The sequence below is a fragment of the Bos mutus genome, chromosome 27, assembly GCF_027580195.1.
Source record: "Bos mutus isolate GX-2022 chromosome 27, NWIPB_WYAK_1.1, whole genome shotgun sequence".
Classification (NCBI taxonomy): Eukaryota; Metazoa; Chordata; class Mammalia; order Artiodactyla; family Bovidae; genus Bos; species Bos mutus.
The window spans coordinates 29,786,228-29,798,027 of record NC_091643.1 but is presented as its reverse complement, the minus strand read 5'-3'; the positions used below and the strand labels follow the sequence as shown (position 1 = coordinate 29,798,027).

Below are 11,800 nucleotides of genomic sequence, written 5' to 3'. Positions count from 1 at the left end.
CTTCCACTAGGAAAGGCTATGGGTGTGTGAGAGAGGGGCAGAGAGGGGACACAGTGGGGATTAAGTGCTTCTCAAACAGCTTGTCCATGACCCTCCTTATCATTAACCCCACCTTTATCCCCTAGTCTAGAAATGCCTATGTTATCAGTTCCCTCGCCTTTTCAAGATTCTGGGTTGAGTCTTCAGTTTTCTCCATTGCTGCTTTGGATTTTAACTGTCTCAGGTTTCCTAAATCAGTTACCACTCCTTTGCTCTCTAGCTTCCAAACTTTTAAGATTATATCCTTCCCAGAAAAAAAAAAATTTTTAAATAACATCTGAACCAAAAAAGTAATGTGTTTGAATACAGTCATATCTTTGATCGCATCGTTTTCTATTTTCTTGGAATTGCTCCTTGAACGAATTTGTGTTTTGGTGCAGGGGTTCCAGTTTCCATCTCAAATGGCCCGAGGGGTGGGGCAGCTGTTCTGTCTTGTGTCACTAGTTCAAAACCCCAGACTGGTCAGGGTCAGAAATAACCAGAGAAGTGTAGGAGAATCCCAGAGCAGTACAACACAGGCCCTGGTTTCCATCTGGGACAATAGGAGGGTCCTTGCTCCCAGCCCAGAGGCAGCAGCTGCAGTCGGGTAGACATGGCTTTGTGACAAGGGGGTGAGACCAAGGGCCTGAGACCGTCCCCACCTCCCCAGCCTGCTGGTTCCCATGGTTTATACTTGGAGAGGACGGTTTCGTAACGTCTTCTTTGTCCCCAGGGACGAGCTTGGGAAGTAGGTAAGACATGCACGTCAGGGGGCATTGCCGTGGCACCACCATGGTGAAGGGCAAGGTGCCTGAGCTGAGCCAGGGGCCAGATGGGGTTCGTGTCTGAGATGCAAAGAAACCATGACTCCACAGAAAGCTGAGCAGAGACTTTTGGAGGTGGTGGTAAAGCTGGGCTTGTTGCCTGGTTCCAACTATGTTGAGAAAACAGCACGAGTGGAACCATGGATTTTCAGCAGAGAATACAAGCAGGACCCCAGGAGAGCAGCAATCCCTTTCCTCCCCAGAGGGTCCCCTGAATGTCTCCTCTTGGAGGTGCCATCTTTGGGAGGAGAAGATGGTGGTGGTGAGCCTTGAGAATAAAGAACTAGCCTTGATGGAGTCTGAATATTTATCTGAGAGACATTTAAAATGAAAGAGACTATTTCAAAGCAACAGAAACTGTTTTAATCTGAGACTGTATCACCTTTAACTAGCAAATTTAAAACTTCCCCTCCAATCAGCAGAAACTGTGGGCTCATAAGAAAGAGCAAATGAGTTATAAAAATTAAAGAAACCAAAAAAAAAAAAATTAAAGAAACCATATTTTTTTCCTGAAAATATCCGAGTTGTCACTCACGTACAACCTGAGTTGTACACGGCAAATTAGGACTGGGTTCCCTCATTGGAATGTTGATTTTATCTGAATTCAGCAAGTGCCACTTCATTAGGTATTTTTAAAATATTTTATGTATTTATTATGTTATGTTGCATTCAGCAGTATGACTGAATATGAAACTAGAGAGATCTAGAGAATTTCTCCCTGACATGCACTGTAATTGTTGAAACAGATAACAGACACTGCAGGTTTTGTTAGAATACAAGATTGTCATTTGGTATTTACTAGAATTGCAAAATCAGCTGGTTAAGGAAAGACAATTGGACTCCCCAAATATCTTGATGTTTACATGTTTGATGGTCATAATAATATAAATGTAAACTGTGGAGAATGACAAGAAAAAATTATTGCTTTAAATGCCATTAAGTTATTGCTAAGCTCCCCCCCAAACAGTTGAATGCATGTTTGTGTTACAGCAGGCAGGTACCTCCCATTCTTTCTCCTAAAAATACAGTAAGTGTCTAAAATCTTGGTTCTAGATTTGGCGTCAGCACTTTGCTATAAATCTGCCCCAAAGCCATTAATACCAGCCTGTGTGGGTGCGCGTGGGTGTGTGCGAGCTCGTTCTGCCAGGACTTAAGCTTTGGGATAAAGGGTGACTGTGTCATAGCCCTCCGGGGGCCTCATGCGGGCCCGGGCGTGAGTTTCACAGTACAGCTCCCCCTCCACGAAGAAGTAGCCCTTCTGTTTGAGGTTGAGGTTACAGTCGGCGCACACGAAGCACTCCGGATGCCGGTATTTGTCCCGCGCTTTCACAACCGCACCACTGGTGGGGAAAAAGGAGACCCTCGTGAACACACAAACACACACATAGAGCCAAAAACATGACCCAAAGGGAGACAACACTATAGATAAGGCAGGTGTTTCACATTCAGGGAAGAACAGCTATAAAATTGGGCGCAGCTGTGGAACTGATGCAGTTGCCAGGGAGAGCCAAGACAACAATAAATCTTCATGGCTTTCTCTCCATTGTTCACGTGTCAATGTTTTTCAGATTTTTTTTTTTCAAACAAATTTTCTTTTTTTTTAGAGAAATGATAGGATCTTACTTCATGATCTCTCCCCATTGTTTCTTTGGAAGCAGGAGAGATGATGCAGATAATCCTCTGCAAAGGAATCGGATTGTGACCAAGGTTGTTGTCTATACAACCAAAGTCCCTCTGCTTAAACTGTCTAGCTTGGTGGTCCAGCGTCCACTCTATGGAACACAGAACAGATCAAAGGGCAGAGATGGAATTTTCATGGGTGGGTACACTTGCATTTCGACAGTAAACTGTTAAAACAGTGTACTCCAACTTTGGAGCAACGGTTGTTGGATTGGCCAAAAAAAATCCTTTCGGGTTTGTCCATTGCAGTGTATGGAAAAGCCCAAACAAACTTCTTGGCCACCCCAATGCTTTAGGTAACATCACGACCTGTCCTGTGTTACGAGGTCCTCTCTGCCCCCAGCCCCCTGTCCTGCTAGTTTCTCTGTCTCCCAGCCCCCTCTGTGCTATAAGCAGGCTTATCTCCTTCCCCCACCCTCCTGGGATGCCTCCTGGGTGACTCGACTGATAGCTCCTCAGTGTGAGAGCTAGTGACAGGGGAACAGAAAAAGGGGATGGAAGACATGCTCCCACGGGCCAGGAGGTGGAGGGACTGAAATGATCTGGTTCACCTGAAGATCTGAAACTAGCAAGGATGGCTATTTACACCTAAAGCCCCTTAAAATGGAAGCTGACTTTGTGTCTAAAAAATCATATTTCAGTATTTGTGCAACTTTAAGAAATCGACTAAGGATAATGTGTTTTCATGAAAAACTGGATGACCCCCATATTTGTTTTCCTGGGTTTATACAGAAAAGGAAGAATTCAAAGACTATGCATCAACAAAGGGAGGGCTTTGTGAAGTGAAGTCATGATTCTCGGAAATGACTTTTAGGATATACTTCTGGGGCAGTTTCCTTTCATGAACATATACCTGAAATTATAAGTCAGGATTTCCACCTCACATTCTATGCTAATTTGGGGGTACACCTAAAGGATTTCTGGTCAGACTGCCCTAAATGTTGTGGACATTTATATTTCAGTTCGCTGAATAGAAATTTGTTTTTTGTAAAACTTCAAGTCTCTTTTAGAGGAAATAGGGAACTGACGCCAAGACTGGTGGTGAATTTGGGGTTGAAAATGAAACTTACACGATGCCACTCCCACATTTGTCACAGAATGGCATCTTCTGCGTGCCGCCAGCACCGCCGTGGACTTTTGTAACTGGAGCTCTCACACTCCGAGTTCCAGCAGGACGGTCATCTGAAATACAAAGTGCTTCCATTTATGGCCAGGGAGCAGCTGGCTACGGTTTATACTTTGCTTCTATTTTAAGGTGTGCACTTTAACCTGAGGAATTCTTAGCCTTCACCCACAATATCATTTGGAAAGAACCAGGATTCGTTCAAGCATAATTTATTCTGAAATGGGACCTTACAAAACGAAATTAGTTAAAAAACTGTTGTTGTTGTAGGGAGCTGTTACAAAATGCCCAAAGGAACAGAGAACATTTTGCATCTTTCCTTTTTAAATTTTGGGCTCCAAAATCACTGCAGATGGTGACTGCAGCCATGAAATTTAAAAACGCTTACTCCTTGGAAGGAAAGTTATGACCAACTAGATAGCATATTCAAAAGCAGAGACATTACTTTGCCAACAAAGGTCCGTCTAGTCAAGGCTATGGTTTTTCCTGTGGTCATGTATGGATGTGAGAGTTGGACTGTGAAGAAGGCTGAGCGCCGAAGAATTGATGCTTTTGAACTGTGGTGTTGGAGAAGACTCTTGAGAGTCCCTTGGACTGCAAGGAGATCCAACCAGTCCATTCTGAAGGGGATCAGCCCTGGGATTTCTTTGGAGGGAATGATGCTAAAGCTGAAACTCCAGTACTTTGGCCACCTCATGTGAAGAGCTGACTCATTGGAAAAGACTCTGATGCTGGGAGGGATTGGGGGCAGGAGGAGAAGGGGACGACAGAGGATGAGATGGCTGGATGGCATCACTGACTCGATGGACGTGAGTCTGAGTGAACTCTGGGAGTTGGTGATGGACAGGGAGGCCTGGCGTGCTGCGACTCATAGGGTCGCAAAGAGTCAGACACGACTGAGTGACTGAACTGAACTGAACTGATACATAGCATAAAATGGACCATCTTCGCCATTTTAAGTGTGTAATTCAGTAGCATTAAGTATGGTCACAATTTTGTGCAACCATCACTGATACCTATTTCTAGAACATTTTCATCATCTAAAACAGAAACTCTGTAACCAGGAAACATTAACTCTGTATTTCACTCTCCTTCCAGACCCCGGTGACCTCTATTATACTTTCTGTTGCTATGACTGGACTATTCTAAGGTCCTCATATAAATGGAATCATGCAATATCTGTCTCTATGACCCTGGTTTATTTCATTTAGCAGAATGTTTTCAAGGTTCATCCATGTTGCAGCGTATATCAGAATTTTCATTCCCTTTTAAGGCTGAATAATAGTGTACTTTATGGATATATACCACATGATGTTTTTCCATTCATGTGTAAATAGACATTTGGGTTGTTCCCAACTTTTGGCTGCTGTGAATAATGCTTCTGTGGATGCTGGTGCATAAGTATTGGTTTGAGTCCCTGCTTTCAGTTCTTCTGAGTATACATCTAGGAATGGAATTGCAGGATCCCGTGGCAATTCTCCTGTTTCACTTTTTGAGGAACCACCATACTGTTTTTCCCAGTGGCTGCACCATTTCACATTCCCCATCAGCAGTGCACAAGGGTCCCTATTTCTCCACATCCTCACCAACACTTAGTTTCCATTTGTTTGATAATGGCTATACTAATGGGGCATTTTGCATTTCTGTGCAACTTCTGAAGGACAGTATATATCTTTTGGACATGGAAAACCATTGGTAAGAGCATAAACTCTGAAGACCCCAGGAGTGGGCTGGAGACCCAACTCTGTTTCTTACTGGCTGTGTGGCTTTGTGCAAATCCACCCTCTCTATGCCTCATTTTCTCTTTTGTTAAATAGGGGAAATAACAGCTCCTACCTCACTAAGTTATTGTGGGGATTAAATGATCACATGTGAAAAGCAGCTCAGCACAGGATTTGGGACTGTGCTGTTCATTCCAGTGTTGTCTAAAAATTTGATGATTATGATAGCCTGGGATATGGGGGAGGCTGAGAAATCTTGCAGTATTTTATGATCAATAAGCTGAACTAGCCCTTGACTACTGAGATAGGATTTATCTTTGATGCTCTTTTACCATCAAGTTGGTGGCTCCTTAAATATGCTCTGGATGTTCTCCTCCTAAACCAGGCAACACCAAATCCTTTTACAGCAAAGAGTCATTTGATGACTGATGAAAATCAATTTTTAGACTCTCATTCCCATTATGCTTGCTGCCCTCCCCTCCCCTGACCCTTGCAATAACCTCTGTCAACAACGTCTCAGCAGACATTCACGGACTGCTCACCAGCGCCATCGTTCACTAGTTCCTGGAGCACCCTGAAGGAGCCCGACTGGCGAGGCTGGGTAGGTTCATTGCGATTGTCGTGGAGCATCCGGTACACATCCGACTCGGGGGGCACGGAGGCCGTGGGTTCACTGAAACAACATGCCGCGGGAAGCCGCGTCAGGAGCGTGCATATGCGCAGGAAGACACAAGATATCAATAAGCAGTGACTGCTGTATTTACAGCATCTCCCCAACAGAGATTCCGTATTCTCAAGTTAATCTCTATTACAGTTAAGTATACTGTGAATTCACACGGGTTGCCTTAAAAAATATCATTGATTAACCTGGGGTCACTTCAGCACTTCTCCATGTGCAAGAATCCTTTTGGAGGGCAACTGAAACGTTGTTAGGAAATAGTAATTTAAAAAACTATGCGTGCGTCTGATGGATATATAATTATAATATGAACAAAATTAACCTTTTAGAAATAAAAGACCACATACGTGTGATAGAAAGTGCATGAGTGAGCCCAGTTTATCTCAGTCATAAAGATGTTAATAAAATTCAGATTCATTTTTGATATTAAACCAAAAGTGTATGGTTTAGTTTTGTTAACTCTTGAATCAAGGTAACATTTTGCCTGTAAATGGAAGAATTCAACTTCCCAGTGTTTGAAAGCGCATAATACAGTGTCTTTCACACAGAAGTCAGTTGTATAGGCTGCTAAATAGCTACATTAGAATTCATTTACAAAAATGATAGATGATTTATTTTAATAAACTTTCTACAAATATATTCATGTTGAACAATAAAAAATGCCACAATAAAAATACATGTCAGGCACTGTAATATTTTACTATTTTGTCATTTAATTGCATTATCTAGAAAAGGTAGTTGCTATTTGCACAAATTTTTATTACCTATATCATATTTGGAAATAATCGTCTTACCTATCTGAAGCTCCTTGCAAATGGCTTTGAAATACATTATGCTATTATTATCTTATCCCAAGGACTATCTTTGGGATATTGTTACATAACACTTGTAAGCATTATAATACTTTATAATGGTTCTATAATATTGAAAGAAGTAATAAGGTTTTATCTTCTAATAAATCTTTTTAATTGAAAAGTACTTTGAACAAATATGCATAATAAAGAAAAAATTAGTCAAAATAGAGACCAATGGAAATTAGATATCTATATTAGTAGCCTGAGATATTCACTTACAAACCCTTACTCATGGCAAAAACAGTAAATGGAAAAATAATTAACTCTTCCACAAGATGCCATTAGAAGAGACAAAAGATATCATTTCTTTTAAAACTTCTCTGAACCTCCCATCCCTTCCCCAGTTTTTGATACCCAAAGAAGAAACACAGTATCCCAGATTATAAATCACTTTTGAGAAGTACTGTACCAGACATTTGCAAAGTACATTGTAGTTTTTCAAAAGACATGTACATTTCATCCTGCCATGATTTCATTTTATTGCTGTCACATAAAACTCTGCTTGCTTAATTTCTCAAATCACCATTATCACAAGGCCTAAAGCTTTCTTTCGATTAAGACAATGCTACAAGATAACAGTAAAGTCGACATTGCCCATGTGTTTAGTTAATATGCCCACGGTTCAGAAAGGCTCTTATTACCTCATCAAGGGTGTTTCCCCTAGAGCTGTTGAAACCTGACCCTGAAGTGTTTCCATAATATTGTCATCTGAGTACAACTGCATGGGTGTATTAAATTGAGCATGTACAATCTTCACACCAGGAAGTTCCATTTCCAAAGGAATGTTAGGGGCCATCTTAGCAGCAACTTTCAAGTCACCTGGGCAAATAGTACTAAGAGTACTGACAGAAGAAGGGGTGCTACGCCCACTGCCGCCATCAACACCGGACGGAGTGCTGCATCCACTGTGTTAATGACCACGTCACACACAAGACGACACGGGAACCAGAAAATCCAGACAGGGGAACACAGAGAACAAGTACAGAGAGGTTAAAAGTAAGAGGTGAATTAAATCAAATGGAAAAGAAATGTTTATTTCTGGCTAGAATTTGTTTTAGAAAGGGAACACTTAAAAATTCACGATTGAAAAAAGTTTCACAGAATTAAGATACCGGTGATACTGCATTTCTTGGCTCTGCTGTACTATAAAATATGCTCTGCTAGGTGAAACCTTCATGGGAAAAGAGTTCTGTATAAAGGAAGTGGCACAGGGGAATTGCATTAGCTGGAATCCTTTTACATTTCTGAGCTGCAGTATTTAAAATATTAATGAATGATCCTACACAAATAGTAATATGAATATGCAGTGTGAAGATCCAATCAAATATTTAGGCTAAACATTGCAAAATAAGTATTTTCAGAAATATAGTTGGGCTTAATTCAAAGTAATTGGCAACTTGAAGTTATCTGGTAAAGATTCCGTTTTACGACATTTTATAAATATTTGTTACTATTTTAACTTTTTCTATTTAGTTCTCTAATTTTGTGAAGACTACACTTTAAGAAATTGGTGACTTAATATAGGTCCTAGAAATAGCCAATAAATGCTTGTCACCTTGAAATTAATAATTAGAGAGCAAATAAAGTGATCTCAGACTCTTTGGATGCAACTTAGGGCTAAGATATGTATATATATTTCTTTAATACATAGCTATTTCTTGCAAAATTTTGAAAGCACATATATATTTTCATGCATATTTTTCATTTCCTTTTAAAGTCAAGTCAAAGGAACTTACTAAAACATCAGAAAGGCCAGTCATGCAATTTTAAGAACAACTACAGAAACTTCATATACTTATGAATAGAATTCTCTACAGATATGAGGTTAGTTATAACTGACATGCTGATGACTAAAAGTCATTTTTATACATGCATTTTAAATGCAGCATGACAAATGCATTTTTTTGAGAAATGGAATATATTGTTTTTGTTTTTTTTTTAAAGCATAGTCATTTAAGACAAAGCCAAAGGAAACATTAGTATTGATGTCAGCTTCTATCATGTCTGCAAGTTAGTGTTGCTGTAAACTCAAGGCAGAGAACAGTTTATATGGCGTGTTTATCTCAGTCAGTGTTCCCTTAGGGCTCAAGTATGGCCCCTGCCTGCATTTACTCTTCAGGGCTATTAATGTCAACCTCAGGCCCATACAGAGAGCAAAAACTCCAAACCCAATATATTGAAGATTGATTTTGTTGGCTTCATCAGTGTTGCAGCCTGGTTAGTCTGGGCAACCCTTGTCACTAAATAAGTTACAAAAAATTTTTTTGTGTTGTGTTATCCAATTTGACCTGCACAGACTAAATGAAGCAGGTTAATATGAACGTGATCCTTCACTTCCTGGCTGTTGAGAACCTGTTTGAAACTCAGTCAATAAATTGGTTGATCACACACACAAATATCAAGTGGTTTATTCACCATTTTCATAGGCTTAACACTATACTGGTTGCTGAAATTGACTTCAGTTGATAAAAGAGTAGAAATGAAATTTCAGTTAGAGTGCAATTCAGTCAGGATCATATTGATTTGACCTCAGTATAATGAAGTTTATTAAATTGTAATTTACGGGTTTGAGACACTGAATTTCAGTATTGGGAGACTGGAGCTTAAAATAGTGAACCTTTTCCACAAGCATTTTATAACTACTCTGACCTTACTGTGTCCCAGGCATGGTGTTAGATAGTGGAGATGTAAACTATGGTTAACTCGGAACTTACAGATAGAACTTATTTTATAGTTGTAATTAATATTATTTTTCCCCTCTTATTAGTGTTCTTATATACATGCATGTCTGTGTATATAATTTTGTCTAAGCAGAGATTGTGTCTTCTATTTCCTAGTTTCTTAATCATTCTATTTAAGGGCTCATGTCTATCTATTCACATAGAAAATAAAACTTAAGCAAATGACAATTATCTTTTTTATACATTTCTGGAACGATTTTAAACGAGCTCTTGAACTGATGCTTAAAAAATAGTGTTCATGGACTCCAGTTACTGTGGAGATGATCATGGGTCAGCATGACCTATGCCTGTGACTTGGAAAGGTAGATACTGCTGAAATTTCATGACATTGAGCTATTGACTTGGCAACCTGTAAGGCTGATGATACACTCAATTACTATCATACAACTGGATAGATCATTAGACACAGAACTCATTTCCCTGCTGTGTATATGGACTTTTGGGGACATGCTTCTGGATGCAGCTTGTCCAAAAACCACTAACTGGATTGTATTTTATCACTTGGATCTATAAAATGCCTTGCTGAACTTTTAATGTTAGTTTTGGCTTTAAACATTTACATATTTTCATATTAAAATACTTTTCTTTTAATATGGGTCAGTTACGATGAAACCATGAAAAGAACCCTAAAGGCAATGGCACCCAACTCCAGTACTCTTGCCTGGAAAATTCCATGGATGGAGGAGCCTGGTAGGCTGCAGTCCATGGGGTCTCTAAGAGTTGGACACGACTGAGTTACTTCACTCTCACTTTTCACTTTCCTGCACTGGAGAAGGAAATGGCAACCCACTCCAGTGTTCTTGCCTGGAGAATCCCAGGGACGGGGGAGCCTTGTGGGCTGCTGTCTATGGGGTCACACAGAGTCGGACACGACTGAAGTGACTTAGCAGCAGCAGCAACTAGTATTAAGACCCAGGGAGATGACTATATTGGTATCTCCAACTTACATCTGATTCAAAAGTTGTTTATTAATGGTGTAGTTATTGCTTGATAAGTAGCCACTCAAAATTCCACCTTGATGAAGAATTATTTGGCAAGAACAAGAAATTCGGAAGCTAGAGCAAATAGTGAGGGGCCACAGGAAGACAGGGAGGATAATAGAAGCAATTTTAGAATTTTTTAAGGTTTGTTTACTGGTACCTGTTTTTTAAGCAAATCCTTTCATATCTGGTTTTCCTCTCCCCTCTTCCAAACTTAGCTAGATTGAAAGGCACCTTACAATAAAAAAATTATGAGTAGCTTGTCATTGTCACCATGTTTGAATTAAATGAAAATATTAAAGAAGGGCATTATGTACCTGAATCTCTGACTTACCCTGAATTTTGCTATTAAATGTAATTGGTCTTTAGCAGAAGCAAGATCTGTGTTACTCTAATGTATCATTTTACTCAAGCCTCGTGGAGTTCTATAGCTCATGTTAGTGAGCTTACATTTATGTTAACCTCAAAAGAATGCAAGTATATCTGTTTTACTATGCTTCTTTAGGAAGATGTATGTATATATATTTATTCAATAGTAAAAGAGCATTTTAACTTCTAACCCAGTTTTTTTTTTTTTTATGCTATTGAGAGTGGGGTTGGAAAACTGTTGAATGTGGGGAAATAGAGAAGGATGTAGAGGAGAATGAAATATGAAGGAGGAAAAAACTAAAAGAAGCCAAAAAGGATTGTTCAAAGTTGCCAGTATGCAGGAGGAATAACAGCTCCTGATTCTTCTTGCTAATCAGGAAGTCTAATTAGGCACTCTCGAGATTTTGTTCCTTTATCTAATGAACATTTGCTGAGCATTTACTGTCCTAGCCTCATTTCTTGGTAGTGGAGATACAATATGTTTATATTCTAGTGGGGTCAGATGTCTTTAGTAGTCATTGCCTTATTATTAATAGCATCTTTCTCCAGCTCTTTTACTTCATTTCCTCTTTCTGAGTCTGATATCACAAAATTGGCTTACTTTGAGGTCATTTTCTGGCCCTGAGTCTAGCTCATGGAAAGGTCTGCACATGGAAATCATATATCAAGTGATGACTGACCATCCATGGCAAGCAGCATAAACTCAGATGTCTCCAGGGGCCACGAGGGTCACACATATATGAAAATGGGCCAGGTGTCATACGCTTGGGAGTTAAGGGTATTTTGCCAAGATGGAGAGTAGATGTTCCAT

General features: G+C 39.8%; 1 protein-coding gene across 3 annotated transcripts in view; it reads right to left on the bottom strand.

Annotated features, from left to right (window-relative positions):
- Positions 1-1,469: 1,469 nt before the first annotated feature.
- Positions 1,470-11,800, bottom strand: part of PDLIM3 (PDZ and LIM domain 3) — a 30,775-nt gene continuing 20,444 nt past the window's right edge. For 2 of the 3 annotated variants that reach the window (XM_005909304.3, XM_005909305.3), the window contains exons 5-7: positions 5,909-6,039; positions 3,593-3,704; positions 1,470-2,182 (exon numbers count right to left, since the gene is read on the bottom strand). In XM_005909304.3, the coding sequence (XP_005909366.1) occupies positions 1,993-2,182; positions 3,593-3,704; positions 5,909-6,039 (433 nt within the window). In that variant the 3' untranslated portion in view covers positions 1,470-1,992. Of the gene's footprint in view, positions 2,183-3,592; positions 3,705-5,908; positions 6,040-7,540; positions 7,805-11,800 lie in introns of all 3 variants that reach the window. The other variant, XM_005909303.3, reaches the window with a different exon arrangement.